Raw genomic sequence first — 21,307 nt, 5'->3', positions numbered from 1 at the left:
AAGTAGAGAAAATGTTGCATGCGTAATCACCTTGGTTGAAGACGGTCGCAGCCTTCGGTATGCGGCCCATGCTGTAGGAGCATCTTATGGATGTGTACAACGGGCCGTGCAACGTTATCGTGAACGTGGAACATGCGAAAGGAGACCGGGATCTGGACGTCGACGAATTACGAACGCCAGGGATGAACGATTTCTTGTCCTCCAAGTCTTGAGAGACCGAAGAACAACAGCGGTTCAGGCGAGAAATCGTCTAGAGGCTACAAGAAATGTCTGTGTGAGTGAGAGAACCGTAAGACGAAGGCTCCAGGAGACTAACCTTACTTCAAGAAGGCCTGCTACAGGGCCACTATTAACGGGGCAGCATCGGACAAGACGACTCGAGTTCGCGATGCAGCATCGAAAGTGGACCATTCAGGACTGGAGCATGGTGCTTTTTACAGATGAGAGCCGCTTCTGTCTGAGATCTCCAGATGGGCGAGAAAGAGTGTGGAGGAGGCCTGGAGAGCGATTCTCACCCGTAACTCTCTCCCAAAGGACACCATTTGGGGGAGGCTCTGTGATGGTGTGGGGTGGCATATACTTTGAATCCTGTACCGAGCTTGTGATTCTTGATGGCGGTTCTCTCACTGCTCACTGCTATGTGGAAGAAGTTATGCAGGATCATGTTGTCCCATTTGCACAATTTACGGGCGACAATTTCATTTTAATGCACGACAATGCTCGCCCGCACGTCGCCCGTATCGTCACCCGTTACCTAGAAGAAGTTGGAATTCAAACTCTAGACTGGCCAGCAAGGAGTCCTGACCTAAATCCCATAGAGCACGTATGGGATATGAATGGGAGAAGACTTCGGTCTCAGAATATTGAGACTCTGGCTGAACTGAGGGCACGATTGGTGACAGAATGGAACAGTATTCCTCAGGAAACAATTAGGAATCTAGTGCGCAGTGTACCACAACGCCTCCAGGAGGTCATCACTGCCAGAGGCGGAAACACCAGATTTTAATGTCTCTAGTGGTTTGCTAAAACATTTTCTGACAGTGTAAATCAGTGAAAGTGTTAAAATTGGAGTTAACTTAAATACAGTGAAAGACATGCAAATGAGTAAAAATTACAGGAATTACAGAAACGATAAAATGTCATAATAAAGTGAATGTCAGATAAATTTTGAAAGTGAATTTAGTGTTAAACGTGAAGGTAACATAATGTTTGATTAGTATAATCAGTATTATTACTTATTCAGGACACTGGACTAACACTATATCCATTGAAACAATTTTTTTCAAAGTGATCCACTTTTTTTGCTGGACAGTGTATATACAGTTAAGTCTTATGAATATTCGTTACAAATTTGGTTGATGTTCCTTCTTTTGTTCCCAGAAATATTTTATTCTCTCTGACCTGGCTACCCGTTCTTCGTATGTTGTACTGTTTGCACCTATAGGTCTTCGGTTTAAGTCTCACGCCGTTATTTCTCAGGATCCTCTTCTCTTCTCTGTTTTCAATTTGTTGAATTGTCAAGCCTAAATCATTTAAATTTTCTTGGACTTCTTTGAAAGAGTGATTTTTAGTTTTACTATTCCAAAAGTAGTTGAATATATCCTAGTTTCTGGTAGTCATGATATGTGACAGAAAAAAGCAACTCTCCATTTCCGCATTGTATCTATTATAGACTCAGTCTCCTGGTATACAACTTCATTAGGTAGTAATCGCCGTTGTCCATCTACTTGGTGTTTTTTGTTTTGAAATGTTCTAATGATTCGTCTATCTATCTTCTGTAATTTATTTGTAGTTGATTTCGTATTCAAATTGAATGAGGTTTCACTAGCATAGGTTGTAGTGTTTAAATTTTGCATTTATCGAGAGAGATTTCTTCTTGTAGGTTGGCCAAGAAATGTGTTGTGCTTGTTTTAATTTGGTAATTCTATTTTTAACTGACATTTTCTCTTTTAAGATCCAAGTTATAATCTCTCCAAGATATTTCAATTTATTAACAACCTTAATTTGTTTGTTATTAGTCAGTGCGATAGGTGTTGTTTCCACTTTGAAGGATGGCATCATTTCCGTCTTTACAAAGGAGATTTGTAATCCAATTTTTCCTGCTATTCGTTCTAATTCTTCAATCCACCGGCTTGGACATCCAACATTTTTTCTTTACTGAAATATTCTCAAAACAGGAAGCCTGTAAAATGGTTCTATTAGGCTATCCCTGCACTTGTGATCCAGTGTGATAAATTCTTCATCTGTTTAACAATATCAGCTTTCAGATTATCTGAGATTTCTCACACTTTTTCTTGTAACATTGACTACTCACTTATAGTTTATTTACTTGAGCGCACTTAAACCACTTGCTTCTGCAAAAATTGACTCCCACTTTCTTTTCACTCCTTGATTCCTATTTTCTTCCTACTTGCTTAAAATTTTATTTTCATTCTTCACAACTGTGTTTGAGTTTTCTCACATTTGAAATGTTTGGTGTTAACCTGACCATATTTGGTTCTATGTGATCTGTATTAACTGGTATTATTTAATGGGGTCCCATGAAACTGGGCTATGAATATATCATTTCATCAAACTGGTTTTGAGAACAGACCCAATTTCTTTCTTAGTGATCTTCAGAAAAGTTCTAAAAACCGTAAGACTTAATCCGAAAACACTACTTACAATAAAATAAGCAATCAGAACTCCAAAACGTGTACAATATCACAACAATCTCCCTTTCCAAGAGAAAAACAGTAACAATTCTTGTGATCTTCCTTAAAATATGGCATACGGGTACTCTAAAAAAAGAATCTGTTAAAATGTTATCATAATGTTATCATGGTATGATAAAAACTGTACATACTGTATAACTTGGAGGTAATATTTGAACCACTGACATTAAAATTCAGTTTTAAAACTATATTTTCTCTAGTCTGCGTAAACAAAAAGGTGCCTATATTCTGCATGTGACACTGCAGAGCCATTCTTCCTCTCAGAATATCTGTATGGTTTAAAGATATCAACATTAAACATTCTTTTATACTTGAACAATGATGAGATGTTTCAAATGAATTTCACATCACCACTTTGTAGTCAAATGGCACACTAAGACCATGAAAATTGAGTTACTATAGACATGTATAGAACACCTTTTTTTATGTTAATTTTACTACTTAACTTTGGTTCTTCAGCAGGCTGAAGATGTCCCCAAGAAAGCTTTTGTAAACATTGCAAACGTGAAATTTTAATGTTAAAATCTTTAAACTGTTCAAAGTTGACAATACAGGATAAACATGTTGTATATTACTTGTAAAGTATCTGTATGCTCACAACAAGATGTGCAGAAGGCAAGCAGCCTAACAACATACTATATATACAATTTAAGATCTATTTGAGGACTGGCTCACAAAACTTCACCATGCACAAACTTTGGAAGGTCACTGAGAAAGAGAACAGGTCAATTATTTTTTTGATGTAATATGTAATAAATAAGTGATATGCATTTCTGTATGTAATTGTATTGACAAGGTGAACCTATTCATAGCCCTGTTTCACAGTAATCCATTATTTTAATTTTTTAGCACGCTCTCGCTGAAAGTCATTTCGTAATTTCTGTAATTAAATTTTGTTTTTTTTTGTTTTCTTGTCTTGAGATCTAAACACACTTGTCCTTTGTTACCCATGTTTGCTTAGACTCTTAAAGATGTAGACTGCTTTCTTGGGACATTACTGAATCAACCATCCATTCCGCTTCCTCAAGCGTAATTTCATTAACATCATTGCCCTCCACCCCAATAGCTCATATTGTTCATGATGTCAATAGGAAGATTTCCTTTTACACTGAGATAATTTTCAAAATATTCCTCACACTGTAGACGATTCCCTGGGATCTACTATGAGCCCACCTGATTGACCAAAAATGCTCTTCATTTCCTTTTTTCCCCCTCCCTTTCTAATATTCTTTATTACTGTCAAGAAAGATTTCTCTGCTGCTTTGACCAAGCTCTTCCAGGTTATTACCAAGCTATTCCAGGTTATTACTTATATCTTCCCACATCATCTTGGATTCAGGAATTATTTGTTTTGCTCTGCTTCTTTCATCTAAGTACAATTCCCTGTGTATATCAGCCCTTGAGTGGAGCCAGTTCTGATACACCTTTTTACGTTTCCAAGCTGCCCTCAATTTCATTATTCCACCAAGTTGTTTAATTTTACCCATCTTTACACACAGTGGTTCCTTGCTAGTTCTACCATAGCATCCCTGAATGCCACCAATTCCCTTTCTATATACTGAACCTACTTACTGGCTGCTCTTTGAAACTTCACTAATCATATGTATTTCTGACTAATTTCCTTGTCCTGGTGATCCCTTACCCTTATTCGTCTGCAGACAATTCATTTTCTCTATGGTAGGTCTACAGATACTTAGTTCTGCTACAGATCAGATTGGGGTTTGTATCACCGAAAAATCCACAGAATACCTGCACATTACTGATTTTCCGAATTCAAAGTCGATTATGACTTAGGTTATTATTGATCGGGTGACCCTACCCTCCCACATGTAGTGGTGAATATCCTTCTGCTAGAAAAATGTAATTGTTATTGCTAATCCCTTACTAGCACAGAAGTCCCGTAAACACTCCTCATTCCTATTAGCTTTCATATCTTCGCCACATCTACCCATCACCTTCTCATACACTTCAAACTCTTGCATTGAAACTGCCCATTAGCACCCTATCCGGTTTATTGATTTCAACTACGATGTCACTCAGTGCTTCATAGCAACTGGTAACCGATTTCTCAAGACCACTTAGCAATTGCTATGATTCACTAACTAGTACATGTCTATGGTAACCCACCCCGTAAACTATTAGTCTTACTAATAAAAAATCCTCATTTAATTGTTTAACACTTATATAGTTATACATTGAATAAACCCTGTACAAGTATTGCATATTTTTCTTACTAATAAACGCAGTATATGCATTGCATTACTATACCACATGTATACACTTGTTCCAAACTGTAGGAATCTCTTCCTGCAGTTCGCTGACGTATTTCTCCATGTTCGCCGCCTTTATGATCGCTTTTGCTGGTTATCTGTATATCTAATAATAATAATGTTATTTGCTTTACGTCCCACTAACTACTTTTACGGTCTTCGGAGACGCCGAGGTGCCGGAATTTAGTCCCGCAGGAGTTCTTTTACGTGCCAGTAAATCTACCGACACGGGGCTGTCGTATTTGAGCACCTTCAAATACCACCGGACTGAGCCAGGATCGAACCTGCCAAGTTGGGGTTAGAAGGCCAGCGCCTTAACCGTCTGAGCCACTTAGCCCGGCATCTGTATATCTATCAGCACATTATCGGTTGAAATAGCTGAATATCGAGCTACATACAGAATTTTAAGCTGCATCCAATGTCATTAACAAAAATAATATTAAAATAATTTTATGCAAAAATGTTAATATAGTGGAAAGTTATGTCAGATAAAAATCTTCATTGCATGGAACTTACCATGACATAACACCCATTTCACCTTCATTATGTTTGTGATTTTTTCACTGCTGATAAAGAAACATTTCAGTTCAACGTAGATAAGTTCGATTTTAACCCGGGAACACCAGAGTTTTCAAGTTTCGATTTTTTTCATTTTTAATTATTATTCCCATCATTCATATACTAGAGAACATTTAAAAGTCATTTTTCTAAAACTTGGATGATTGGTTTCTAAATGAGGGCCTGATACCGTACGGTACCGCACGGCGTTTGACATACGTTTTGGGTGAAACATAAAAAATTGTTACCTCATTAGTATACCATGAAATTTAATACTGTACTTAATATTTTTACAGAAGATCGCTTACAAATTACTTAGCAATAAACAAAAGAACAAACGGTGTTTATAGGTTCATTTGTGTCATCCCTTGGGGAATTCCAGAAAATAGCATTAGATCAGAAGTGGCATATCTTTAGGGAACTGGAATGACACTACTATAGACTTCAGTTCTTAGTCGCCTATTCCCGTTTTTCACTAGTTTGGAGTGGCAAAAATTAGTTTACCCAGACGCCCACACTACACTTCACTACGCATTCTGTGCAGCCGCAGGATACACATCCAGCTGCTGTGCAGCACCGGCGTTAGTTTGTTGGAGCAATATAGTGATGTAGGGCATTGAATCTCAAAGTGTCAGATACTCTACTAAAAGGAATAGAAGTGTGAACAACTGTATTTCTCTTCAAAATACCTCCCTGATACGTATATAGTGTTAATTTTTTTTTTTGCTAGGGGCTTTACGTCGCACCGACACAAATAGGTCTTATGGCGACGATGGGATAGGAAAGGCATAGGAGTTGGAAGGAAGCGGCCGTGGCCTTAATTAAGGTACAGCCCCAGCATTTGCCTGGTGTGAAAATGGGAAACCACGGAAAACCATCTTCAGGGCTGCCAATAGTGGGATTCGAACCTACTATCTCCCGAATGGTGTTAAATATTTTGCATCTTCCTAATTCTGATGGTGGCATTTGCACATAGCCACTTAGAAGTAAAATGATGACGAATATTTTCATTTCTTCGGGGTTACTTTAGGATCATCTTTATTTTTTAAAAGTACATACCTGATGGCTGCAGAGCACAAAGAGTTCACAATTTCATCATCAAAATAAAGCTCGAAAATATTTCGGTCATCATCATATTTCGAAAAGTGGAAAATTTTACACTAGGGAAGTGGATTGTTGTGGGAACTAGGTTATCCGCCGTCCAGATAGCTGGTGGACAAGGTTATGATTTCTCTCTTTTCGCGGGCCACGTATCATTATTGGACATGGATTCTTTACTCCTGTGGGGAATTCGCTGTTTCAGCACTACTTCAGCTGGTACTCGGAGTTCACCTCCCGTAAGGTTATCTGCGAGACACCCTTCATTTTCTTCAGCCGGATCTTCATCAGATACCTTAATACATAACATTCCGGGGGTTCAATGTATATGGCTTCAGCATCAGTATCCTCTTCTCCAATAACATGTAAAACCTCCTAAAGCGCATGTTATGATGTGGATTTTTTAGTAAAACTCTAATTATATAATTGAATGACACATATATCATTATTTGTAACTACAGTATGAATTTTTTTCTTTATAATCTTCCTCAGAAGCGCGGAGGAGAAAAGAAACGGAGAGGTACTGTAAGCGTCGTGCAGTACCATACGGTACCAACAGAATTATTAGTATCATAAAAGAAATGCTGACCAATCATGAACCGATATTTCAAGATAACAAACCACACAATACAAAACCGTATTGTTAACATTTATAAACAAAATAAAGCAACTTACCGTAGACGGGCAGTCATTTTTATTCCTCTCAACACGATCTCAAATTCCAAGCAGTTGTTGCCACAAAAAAACACTCAGATATAACCCTCTGTTGTTTTCAGGCATTGTAGGGCGTATCACCTTGACATTCTAACACGGAGTTGCATTTGCGTCGCGAGTAATGATCAGTATGAGAAAATCTGAAGTAAGGCGCACTGTACTATACGGTACCACACGGTGCTGCTGGGTTAAATATGAGTGATAAAAAATTCAGTATGTGTCTTTCTTTACAGTCATGTAGAGAAATGTGTATGTACAAGCACAAAAAAAGGTCAGTCGCTGGCGAATGTCTTTACTACTGACTCGACTACCACTAAGAACACAACAAGGACCAAATACAGTGGATTCAGTCAAAACTGGCAAAGACTGCCAGGAATTGGACCCAGACGTCTTAGATAATACACATGTAAGAGACACAAATATTTAAAGTAGAACAGGAATAAGGGCAAACACATAAGTTTATTAAGGAGTGAAAAATCGAAAGGCCGTAATAGGCCGACATACGTAGGTGCATTGAAAAGTTCTCGGAATGTACTAGAATTAACTATCTTACCTCGGTGGAACTGCTTTTATTTTTTAACATAGTCTAGACTAATGCATTTGGTCCAGCGATGTTCAAATGCCTTAATCCCATCCCGAAAATGAGATTCCTCCAGGCCTGCAAAATACCTCTCCAATTCGGCTGTCAGTTCTTCCCTTGTAGAAAATCTCTATCCACCGAGGAAAATTTTCAGCTTGGGGAATACATGAAACTCTTATAGTGCCAAATCAGGAGAATAAGGTAGATGTGGCAACAATTCATACCCCAGTTCATGAAGTTTTGCCATGGCAATAACACTTGTGTGCGGCGGAGCACTGTCCTGATGAAAGATGACCTTTTTCCTTGCCAAACCAGGCCTTGTTTTGCCTATCTTTTCCTGTAGTTGGTCTAGGAGGTTTGCATAGTATTGCCGTGTAATTATTTGGCCAGTAGGAAGATAATCTATCAGCAGAATATCTCTTGCATCCCAGAAAACTGAGGCCATGACCTTTCCGGCTGAACGCACTGCTTTTGCTTTCTTTGGTGGTGGTGAATCAGCATGTTTCCACTGCTTTGACTGCTGTTTTGTCTCTGGGGTATAGTAGTGGACCCAAGTTTCATCTGTAGTCACAAATCGGCACAAAAAATCTTGTTGGTCGCACTGAAAACGGGCCAGACTTTGTTCGGACATTTCCAATCTGGTGCGTTTATTGTCCAATGTCAAGAGCCGCGGCACCCAACTTGCGGATAATTTTTTCATACCCAATTCTTCAGTTAAAATATAATATACCCATTCAGAAGACATCCCTACAGCTTCAGCAATCTCCCGCACTTTCAGTCGACGATCCTCCATGACCATTTTATGCGCTTTTGGGATAAATTCTGGGGTCGTAATACTTTTTGGCCGTCACTACGCGGATCATCATCCAAGCTCTCCCGACCAAATTTAAACTTGCTGGTCCACTTGGCAACAGTTGAAAATGAAGGAGCAGACTACCCTAGTGTTTTCTGAAAGTCAGCATAAATTTTCTTTGCTTTCATACCTTTCTTCACAAAGTATTTAATCACGGCTCGAATCTCAGTTTTTTCCATTGTCACAAATCACTACGCGGGAACAACAACAAAGAGTTGTCAATACCACACTCCTGCAGCTAGAGCACTGACGCGCCACGTGTTCACTCACAAAAGATGTGTGATTATTGCGCGGGAACGTTGTTGCTCTATCACTGACATCGAGCTGTGATTCCGAGAACTTTTCAAACTGTCCTCATAGGCAAAACAAGGAGGTAAAATAATCTAATAGTTATATTAATTGTTCGTGGCCCTTAATCAAAATACATAGGATTCACGGTTTATCAAACCTTCTCTCTCTCTTCCCTTAATATAAGTCGTGATGAAAACTTGGGTATAATGGAATGGCATCTACATCAATGATAATAATAATAATAATAATAATAATAATAATAATAATAATAATAATAATAATAATATGGCCTCAGCTACCATGTGCAGAGAATTCAACTTGACGCCATCTGGCTGTCTGCTCGTCAATTTCGACGTCCCATTTTACTCTAGGCCCCCACTAGATGGCAGACCGAGTAAACCGAAACTCTCTTGGGCGTCTATGGCTGAGATTCAATTAATTTTGTCGGGCAAAACACCAAATGTCTCACCAGAGATCTTTTGCATGCCGACATCGTACGACATGAGGTGTCGAATGGACTTTTTTCTGCCTTTCAAAAATCCGACTACCTCTGCCGGGTTTGAACCCGCTATCTTGGGATCCGGAGGCCGACACTCTACCGCTGATCTACATCAATTAGATGAGGAAAAATTCGGGTGGGTTCAAAGTATTTCTTTTATGCATATCAGGTCCAAGCACCCATAAGTTAGAGAAAGAGGACTGTTATCATAACATTCTCCATTCTAGTCGAAAGATAAGACATAACGCCTACAACAATAACCTAAATAAACAAAAACCATATCCCCCCCTTCCCAAGAATAAAAGATCCTTGAGTAAAAGATCTTAAAACAGGAGAAGAGGGGAGGATGCACCGAGGTCATAAAATTAAAGCAAAGAGAAAGGGGGAAAAGGGGAGGTTACCACGGTTGCACGAAAAATAAACAAAGATAAAACCGAAAGACGTCCTGTCAACAATAAAACATAAGAAACTAGAAAATATGTAAAGAAAGCCAATGACGGCAATGTGTAATGAATAATAAATAAGTAAATTAGACACAAAAGCTACCACGGATCCAAGGGTCAGAACCACCTTCGCCCAAACATAGACCATCGTGTTTAGGTCGCCGATAAAGGGGACGCACACACAGGCTAGACGCATATGAACGTCAGTCACACAGCACATAACTAAGTAAACAACCGCTCTCGCGCACAAACAGACAATACGGACCAGAAAGAGCTATCGGAGGGAGATGGAGTGTCTCAATCAATCAATCAATCAATCAATCAATCAATCAATCAATCAATCAATCAATCAATCAATCAATCAATCAATCACTACTGATCTGCATTTAGGGCAGTCTCCCAGGTGGCTGATTTCCTATCTGTTGTTTTCCGAGCCTTTTCTTAAATGATTGCAAAGAAATTGGAAATTTATTGAACATCTCCCTTGGTAAGTTATTCCAATTCATAACTCCTCTTTCTATAAACGAATATTTGCCCCAATTTGTCCTCTTGAATTCCAACTTTATTTTCATATTGTCATGTTTCCTACTTTTAAAGACACCACTCAAACTTATTCGTCTACTGATGTCATTCCACGCCATCTCTCCACTGACAGCTCGGAATATACCACTTATGATACAAATTCTTATAATTTTGTTAATTACCACCTATTCAATACAATAAATTATCAGTGATAGACCATATCATCAAACAAGAAGAAAAAACCACGAATTAAAAACGAGCATACGGGGGCGAAACGCTGGCAACCAGGAATGAGTTAGCTGGAAAATTTATAATGTCCAATAACGGACCATTTATATTGGTAGCTCCGTCAGGAAGTCGAAAAATTTAAGAAACAAGATTTACACTTCCGGAGGTGCATATGGCCCTGAGGTTCACTCGGCCTACACCAAAAAAGGAGTACCAGGTTAATTTCTTGGGGGCAAAGGCGGCCGGGCGTAGAGCTAACCACTCCACCCCATCATGTGCCGAGGTTAACAATGGTGGAAGCCTTTACCTTCCACTCCTCCAAGGGCCTTCATGGCCTGTACGGAGGTGACTTTGCTTTGCTTAAAAAGTAAAAGATCAGATAAAGAAGCAATTACAGCTCTGGAGACAGCAGATGGGAATATACTGTAGTTCGCAATACGAAAGATATCACGGATACAATGGGACAGTATTTTGACATGCTTCTAAATGGCACTAATGAGATCTATGTTGAGGATGTAGTACAGAGAACAATAAAGAGACATCCCAATTACATGGACAGAAGTAGAGCAAACCCTCCATAGGATGAGAAGTGCTAAGTCAGCAGGAGCTGATAAAGTTACAGCTGACATGATTAAAGCTGCTGGTCCGCGCCAGGAATAAAGTGGCAACATGGAACGATAACGAAATACCTGAATACTGAACAAAAGGGGTGATAGGAACTATCTTTAAGAAAGGGAGTAGAAGGAAAAGTGAAAACTACAGAGGCATTACCCTCTTATCACACGAACTTGAAATTATGGAGATCATTGAAGCCAGAGTAAGGTATATACTAAAGCCTATCTTAGAAAAGAAACAACATGACTTTAAGGCTGGAAGAATCACAACAGATCTGATATTTGCTTTGAGGATGTTGGCAGAGAAACACTAGGAAAGAGGAGAAGACCTAATTATTATGTTTATGGACCTTAAAAAGGCGTATGATAATGTTTCTAGATCAACTATTCAGAAAAATCTTAGAAAACTTGCTGTACTGGAGTACCTTATTAGGAAGATCCAAATGCTATATACTAATTGCAAAAGCTGTGTCAGTATTGGAGATGGTCACTCTGAATGGTTCAACACAACCAAAGGAGTACAACAGGGACGTGCATTATCACCTCTTCTATTCATAGCAGTTATGGATACCATTTTAAAGGATTTAAAAGGAACAGGTAATAAAAATCTTCAGGCTCTGGTGTTTGCAGACGATGTGGCAATATGGGATGAAGCAAAGGAGGACTGCAACATAATCTGAATGCATGGTGTAAGAAGTTTGATGATTATGGAATGCAATTGAACCCATCAAAAACAGTAGCACTGAAAATCAGCAGACATAATACAGAATGCAACATAAAAATACAGGACCACCAAGTTGAAGTAGTACACCAATTCATACATTTAGGAATCGTAATGGCTAGTAATAATAGGAGGGGAGACGTGGAGAGAAGAGGATGGAATTGGGAATCTGTCATGGACAACAATCTTTTTGAATAGGCAACTTTGGAAGACGCTCATTTTCATCAAACACCCTACCCAGCTCGATGGAAGGGCAAACCGATGATGATGATGATGATGATGATGATGATGATTACAGTACAATAATTTTTAAACTACATTCAGATGAAAAATTAATTACACTAGGTTTTTACTAAGCACAAATAGAAATGAAAATTCCAATTAGGCCTAAAGTTCAGATATTCGCAAGAATAACCGGTACTCAAGGATTACCAACAAAGTCTTCATCTAAACCACACAGAAAGCAGTCAATCGCATTGTTAGCTTGTATTCATACCACGTAAATGTGGTGGACATGAAATATACAAAAGAAGCGATAAAATAATAGAACATGAGCTCAAGCGGTATGTTAAAGAAATGACACGAGCGAAAGGTCTCGGACAGCACACAGCAAATGATCCCATACACACATGAATCCGTGTCACTTCTGTTTTCAAAGCAAACATAGCGGATTGGTAAAGAATAATACCGAAAGAAGCATGTAAAAGCAAAGTTAATACTCAAATAAATTAGAAACACATGTAATGAGAGATGCCTTTCAAACCCAACCACAACCATGGTGAGAATAGGATGAAGCAATTATCAGACCAAGAGAAGATTAAAGAAAAATAAAAACCTCAGATACATAGGCAATTAACATTCTCGAAAGGCCATGATATATAGGCAGGTAATATTCTCGAGAGGCCGAGAATCGTAAAAAGACATCTTGAATCTATTAAAATATCCTTTATACGCCACAAGGGCGATTTGGAAATCCATCGCTTCCATATTCTGAAATCAAAAACACTTCACCCAACGAAACAGAAAGATAACCCAACAAGACGGGACAGAAAAGAAATGCTTTGACATATGCTGACACATCAGATGCCATCTACTGGAATAGAGAAAAGTTTATGTAGTAGTAACAACACAAGATGGGGAAAGAGTAACAGTTCACAAATGATACAAGAGATTGCTACGAACGTAATGTCTTCAGAACAGGTAAACACATCATAAAATGATATGGTGCGGTTGACTTTACAAGAGGTTAAGCGATGCAAATAGTCTTCAGATATGGAAGTTATTTTTAGCCCATTCCGCTACAATGACGGGTACAGATGTCAAGAGTTCTACACTCATTAACATGCAATGACGGGTACAACCGTCCCCGTGTACTCAATTCATAACTATAAGTGAAACCAGAGTACTCAAGTCGGAAATACGTCTGACTACTGATTTCTTTTGATAGTGACGTACTTTAGAATTACGTTCCTAGATAGTTCTAGCGTGTTTACATGCAAATGTTATTATCCGAAGGCTGTTTTGTCCATGTTTATTTTGCTTCTAAAATTGGTCAACTTGTTCATGAAATGAATGAATGCTACCATGGAGCAAGATGTCGTGTAAATATCGCGAGGAGGAAAAGGAAAGAATTCTGCAATTTCCGCTTGATAGTGGTGAAGAAGATATCTCAGAATTATCTGATAGTAGGTTTAACAGTGATGGTGCGTCTGAGATATGTGACTCCGCTCGTGAAAGTGATAGTGAGAATGAGGATAACTTCATACATAACCTCACCGCATCGAACAATTAAAAATGGAGTTTGGCCAGCAATTTTCCGAAAGGCAATGCGTGTGCAGTTGTTCGGGAGCAAAATACTGTACTCAGCAGGCGTGTGAGTGATAATACTACAGAATATAATGCGAGTCTGTTCCTTACTGACACTTTTTGAGAGGGAATTTGCATATGCAAATAAAATTCTGGAAGATGTCATCCTTCCTGATTACGCCACTATAGGAGGTCCATCTCAGGGTAGCATGCCAATAAGACTACACGGAAGGCACTGGGGTCATTTTCCTGAAACGATTACTCCTACAGCAAGTAAATCAGCCACATCAAGGAGATGTAAAGCCTGTTTTGAGCATAGAATCCGGAAGGAAACTTGCTTCAAGTGCAACAAATGCAAAGTTGCCCTCCACGTGGATGGATGTTTCAATGTGTAGGCTACCATACCTTAAAATACTTCAGTTAACTCTAGTAAGTTAAACTCTAACCCCAAAATGATGTTAGTTTGATGTAATATGCTTTTGTAACCATTTTAGCATCCATAATATAAAATGTAGAAAAAATAATCACATTCCAAGGTACATTTCTCAAGGAAAATATTTGCATGGCAATGGGTTAAAACAAAACTCAAGTCCTTATCTCGCTTAGGTTCTTAATTTATGACAGGAAGCACATCTCCTTTGTTAAGGTTTCACGCGTGACTCCGCTGCCTGGCTGATTTACCAGCAGAGATCTCCCAAGCGGTGTGAATTTAAATCTCCAGACAGTCGTATACAGTGCAGTGTTCATTTTATCACTAATATAATATTGATTAAATACAAATCAGTAATAAATGTACAATTCTTCTTCAAGATAACTGGATTTCTTTCTGTAGTCTGTGAATTCGTGCTCATGCGTGGGGGTTCTTAGTTCAAAGAACAAGGATAGAAGGCTGCACAACGAATACTCAAACTAAGAAGAAACGTTCCATAGTAATACCGAATTTTTCTGAATCCAAGACGACCCTCACTTTTTACTTCAAAAAATAAAGTCAGGCTTAGAAAGTGCTTTGTAAAAAATTTTTTTTTGTAACAAAAATAAAAATATTTTGAAAAATAAAATAAACATACCCAAGTATCATGTAAATCCCACCTACGTCCCGAATCAATTTCATTAGGAGTATCTGATGCTGCCTTTGGAAGTTCAGGGAATGCTTTTCTTGTACAGTATGCATTTTTAGACTAAATTTACCATCATGCTAATGCCGAACGCTGGCTTTAGTTATGCGGCTGCACAATTGCCCTTCATTTACACGTGTTTAATAACCATTAACTTAAAGCTGGCATCATGATATCGGCAAGAACCAGTTGAAAATCTGCCAGCAATACCTGTTCCACGTGTCTCTACAATGTGATAATTCATTGCAAAAATATTTCTGCTGTCTGTAAAACTCTTACTTTTACTGACCGTCAGGTACAGTAGACGCATTAATACTCTGTCAGCGAGTCCAATTCGAATAACATTTCCGGTTTAAAGATGGCGGACGTTGAAGGGGGAAGAGGGAAGCAACGTGGTTAGCATGGTACCTGCCAGTGGTGTTCATTACCATTACATTCACGAATACTAGACGACCCTTGATTTTTCACATGAAATTCTGAGAAAATAAAAGCTTTGGATTCGGAGAAATACGGTAATTATGTTAGTGATAATAATTACAAACCTAATTCTGCGCATATATCCGTAGTGCTGTGAGAACTTGAAGTTCCAAAAGTATAGAGCCACTTCTAGGATCTTTCAATATGTCATTTCTGACAATTCAAGCATACACCTTCATAAATCAATATTTAATTTTAAAACTTTCTGTCATCTAGGAGAAATGGGTTACTCTGCCTCTTAAAAGTGTTTTACTCTAACTTCTCAATATTCTGTCTTGTATGATTAAATATTGAGAAGATCATAGTTATTTTCCATTCTTTCAATGTGTGCTTAATGGATAAGTTAGATATTTCACCACAATTATATTAATGCAGCAGTAAATACCACTAAAATAAACTATTCACTTGTTTCTTTTTCGTAAATCGCTGCTATACAACGCTTATACTAGGGTCCTGGTCTGTATAAGCAATTCAGAGAATAACTATAACAGATGTATAAACAGGTGGCTTATTCATGGTTCATTAGTAACAAATGAAACAAACGGTGTATAAACCTGGTATAAAAGTTATACACCGTTTATTAATAAAACTATGTATGAATTATTTTCCTTGGCTTCCCACCCCATCATGTCACTGACAGGCCTCATTAATGCAGACAGTAAATACCACTAAAATAAACTATTCACTTGTTTCTTTTTTGTATATCACTGCTATGCAACGCTTATACAAGGGTCCTGGTGTGTATAAGGAATTCAGAGAATAACTATAACAGACGTATAAACAGGTGGCTTATTCATAATTTATTAGCAACAAATGATACAAACGGTGTAAAAACCTGGTATAAAACAATATATGTATTATTTTCCTTGGCTTTCCACCCCATCATATCACTTCTGATGTTCAGTGGTTAAGCTATATTGCAGGGGTGATGTATCCTCCCCCAATAACCGTGTTAGCAGTGTTATATTGGACTTCTACTGAATTTATTTTAATCCAGAAAGGTTGAAAAGTTTTGCCTCTATTAAGAAACATCCTCTAAAATTACTTTTCTAAGAAAAATCAAAGAACATTTCACTGTACATAATGCATTTAAACAGAAAATACCAGAGCAATAAAAAAAATCATAGTTCATAGTTACCTCTTGTTTGACTTCCATGACACCTTCGTCAGTCAATGTGCTCATTTCAAACAAAGGCACATCCTCACCAGACAGAGACTTAACGAGATCTTGCTTCTGAGCAGGTAACTCCTCCAATCGGGTCACATCGCTTTTATTGAGTACAATTAACAAAGGCTGTAACAATACAATATTGCAGCACGTAAGACGACTAGTGTATCCAAATCAAACAACAAAATAATAAGACACTGAAGTTGCATGTTATATTTCTCATTCGGTATTGACGGTTATCACTTTACAAATAAAAAAGTCTCACATTATCCACCATTACAATTTAAAAAATCTATAATAAATGGGATAATATCTATACATGTTTCAGCCTATCTAACGGCTATCATCAGTAGAAGCTCAAATATTACATTTACGCAAACAAATAAAAACACTAATAAAATGTGTTGGATTAAAATACAATGATCCATGATTAACACACTAAAAACATAATAAAAACCCGCTGAGGCAGAAAATATCCTCCCATCTAAAAACTCTTCTGGCTGACAAAAAACTTGCTAATCCTTATACCAATTTTCAAGAGAGGAGACAGGAAGCAATGTGAAAATTACAGAGGAGTGACACTGATACCTCATACAGCTAAGATCCTTGAAAGAATCTTGGATCGACAAATAAGAGACAGAGTAGAGGGAAAATTGGCAGAACACCAGTATGGGTTCAGAAGAGGCAGGTCCATATTTGACCCAAAAGTTACATTGCATCAAATGATGGAAAGGTATTGGGAATATGGAAAGGGCATGGTAGTAACGTTTCTAGATATTGAAAATGCATATGACAGTGTCCCAAGGAATTTGGTATGGAAAACATTGACAGAGGCACAGACTGGGAATGAAACAAAGCAGATGGTAATAGCACTGTATAAAAATTGCAAAAGCTGTGTTAGAACCAAAGTGGGTCAAACTGAATGGTTCAGAGCTGAGACAGGGTTAAGACAGGGAAGTGTATTGTCTCCCTTACTCTTCATTATCATCATGGATAGAATTCTACATAATATCAAGTAGAAGATGATGGGCAAGGAAGTAAAGTCTAAGCTCTTTGCTGATGACATTGTAGTTTGGGGAGATAATGAAGAGAGAGTACAGACACAAGCTGATTTATGGAATGAGGAGATAAGAAATTTTGGAATGAATATTAGTACTGTGAAAAGTACGACTTTGATCATGACAAGAGGTAACAGAAAATCCAGGGGAGTTATAAAAATAGGAAATGAACCTCTTGAAGTAATGAAATTCTTTTAAATATTTGGGCAGCGTGATATCACAAGATGGAAATTTGGATAGAGAAATTGATTTAAGAATACAGCAGTCTGCAAGTTTCTACCAGTGTGTGAGAGACACTGTATGGAACATAGATGTGCCAATGAAGTGCAAGAAGGTTTTATATTCGCCCTACTATATACCTATACTGCCTATGCTTCAGCAGCTTGGACGTTAACTAAGTGGAACCAAAGTTAGATACAAGGAGCTGAAATGAGGTTGTTGAGGAGCATACAGGGAAAGACAAGACGAGATAGAATACGAAATGAGGAAATAAGGAGAAGTGTGGGAGTGTGTAAACTTCAAGAAGAGACTGATATAGCAAAACTGAAATGGTTTGGACACATGATGAGAATGCCAGGAGAGAGAATAGCAAAGAGAACATTCATGGATACAGGGAAGTACTAGAAGAGGAATGGTGGAAAGATCGAGTACACTACCCGACCCAGAGAGAAGCTGGAAAAGGGAACGGATGAAGAAGAAAAATACGAAGTGTAATCACATATGAAGTGTATCAGGTGACCGATTGATTACGACTGATGGGAGGCAGTGCGAGTGAAGGTTGTCACATAAGCACGCTCAAGAGAACGGCCTTGGGAAGGTCAATAACATGCCATTAGCTGTCGCACAAACTACATAGTTTACAACATTGTGCTCGTTAATCTGGTTTATACTGTAATTTCATTTATGTATTATTATTATTATTATTAAACGGCTGCCCGGATTAAGCAAAGTCTGGACTAATGGGGTCTGGATAAATGAGGTTCTACTGTAGTTAACAATGGCAAAGAAAAATGTTAGCATCATTATTGTCCATTGTGCCAAATGTAACTAAAAGTTCCCACTGCAACAATAATTTGCTTTTTAACCCCTTAGGCTGGTTCAACATTCATTGTAAATCCAGTGGACTAGACCCATTCAGCCGGTTCGATGTACCATCAACAGTCGGTGCAGGCGGAAGTTAGAATGCCTATTACACACATCACTGCAGTTTTCCGGGATCTTTTTGTTTTTTCACCTTATGAATCAAAAAGGTATGTATTTTCCTGCCATCTTTGTTTTATAATAAGAACTAATATGAAACTGATTGATATATGTTGTTGCTTTTGACTCGTTACGATCAGGGATAGATCACGAAATGGGCTCTGTTGAGTTTCAAGGTAGTTGCTTTAGAAGGTATCATGTAATTTCCTGCCATCTCGAGAATGCTTTATGAACTATAAATTGAAAATTCTTGCCACTTTCTCTTGTTTTTTGTCACTATTTTAATTATTAGAGCATAGACTGTGCATGAGAACTCCAAGCAGAACAATATGTAAATGTAAATACATATACCTGATATTGCCGACTGTAAATACTTTGCAAGTATTTTTTGCTTTGCAGGTTAGAGGCTACCGATACGTTATTAGTTTCATGTCTGTATTGATGACTATTACAGTTCACGAATATAGGTTTGAAGTTTCCACTGAAACAATACTATTACAATATCAAGTATATGTATTTACATTTAAAAATACATTACAATCACAGTATAGTTGGGGACAAATCATGACGACCTCTCCTCACACCACTACTTTTCAGCGGCAGCTCGGTGTCTATTAGCGACTTATAGGATTTACTACCTCTATTGCAGCCAGAGTTGCCAAATCGGCTACTGCACTCTACACGAAGAAAGGGTAAATACTACAGATAGTGAGGAAGAAAGTGGTTTGGCAGCCTCTCCAAAACAAACAAGGATCACTTAGAACTCGTTAACTCAGCAGGGTGCAGGGTGTGATTGACTACTGGCTTTCAGCTCGCTTCTAGGAACTGAGGCCGTCATGTTTTGTCCCCAACTATACCAATTTTGATCCTGTTATACTGTAGAACATCTTCAGCTGCTAATATATCAATAACACTAAAATAGCAAGAACATCAATCATAACATCACTCTACCTAAGATTTATGTACACAGTAAAACCTCGTTAATTCGAAGGCGTTGGGACGCAAAAATTGGACTTCAAATTACGTGATTTCGAATTAACCGCCAATTCGTAATTCAGAAGTGCCAACCCTTGCCGCGTTACAAAACATTCTAAGGCCCGTTACTGCATGCAGTTAACTTTGATTCACAGTTTAAACCTTTCAATACCATGAAAAAACTATTTCCAAAATGTATCCAACAAGGTGTATTTACAGTATTCAAATAATGCACTTAATGCACATAACCTCAAGCAACGAAAGAAAGGAAAAAAAGAGCATGATTCAAAGGCGAGGAGAAATCTATGCTGGCTCCCATGTGCAAGTGCTTTGTTCATTGCATCACTGTAGTGTATGTGTCTTAACATGCCTTGTACTATACGCGAACCTTTTCTTGATGCCAAGTTTTACGGGAGTGAGAAGTAAGGAGGAAGCTCTGCCGGTTCCGGTTATACTGCCAACTAAATAGAAATGAAATCTGAACTGAATCGATAACATCAGCGATCGATATTAAGTTACTAAGCTTTTTTTATCTTAACCCTTTTGCTCTCAGGCTATTTTCACCGGTCAAGCCCAAAACACTCAGGCCATTTTTCATGATTATGCATGTTAAAATGTAAAAAATTGCCGTATAAAGAAATCCCCAGTTACAAAATTGAAAAAATTACAGTAGTACACTATTTAATATCGTTTTAGGAAAAAAATATCCCAAAATTGTTCATGGCATATTTTACTTCAAAATAAATTTTGAAATTTGAAAATATATTACAAAAAATAAAAATCTGTTTTTAAATACTAAAAAAGTAATATGTTCTTTAGTGATATTGTTGTTCAGTCATTCTGAAAATAAGAGCATTTAATTCTGTATAACATGATATAATTTTGTTTTTTGTATTCATTTAGTCATGAGTTATAGCACCTGACGTAAAGAACTGTACACGTACCTTCCGGAGTCAGCATTTGTGTTTTGGAAAACATTCTCCTATCATCAGTACCTGTAAAATCTGAATCACTCCTTCTTTATCTACAGCTTTTCCCACACCTGTGGGGTCGCGGGTGCGAACTGTGTCGCACATGTGGATTTGGCTGGTGGTTTATGGCCGGATGCCCTTGCTGACGCCAACCGTATATGGGGGGAGGTAATCACTATCGCGTGTTACCGTGGTAGTTTGTAGTGTAGTGTGTTGTCTGAATATGAAGAAGAAAGTGTTGGGACAAACACAAACACAAAGGCCCCGGGTCAGAAGTATTAATGGCGATTAAAATTCCCGACCTGGCCGCGAATCAAACCCGGGCCCTCTGAACCGAATACCTCAACGCTGATCATTCATCCAATGAGTCGGACTGAAATACGAATCAATATTGGCTATAACGTCACCGTCATCGTCTAAAGCATCTAAATA

At 38.1% G+C, this 21,307-nt stretch overlaps 1 protein-coding gene across 1 annotated transcript in view; it reads right to left on the bottom strand.

The window, feature by feature from the left end:
* The window catches only part of Non1 (nucleolar GTP-binding protein 1), a 178,992-nt gene that overhangs the window by 87,143 nt on the left and 70,542 nt on the right, over positions 1–21,307 (bottom strand). Inside the window, exon 8 of the mRNA XM_067147951.2 lies at positions 16,642–16,797. Coding sequence (XP_067004052.2) covers positions 16,642–16,797 — 156 coding nt within the window. The remainder of the gene's footprint in view (positions 1–16,641; positions 16,798–21,307) is intronic.

Source organism: Anabrus simplex, chromosome 5 (genome assembly GCF_040414725.1).
Source record: "Anabrus simplex isolate iqAnaSimp1 chromosome 5, ASM4041472v1, whole genome shotgun sequence".
NCBI classification, from domain to species: Eukaryota; Metazoa; Arthropoda; class Insecta; order Orthoptera; family Tettigoniidae; genus Anabrus; species Anabrus simplex.
This window is presented reverse-complemented; position numbering and strand designations above follow the sequence as displayed.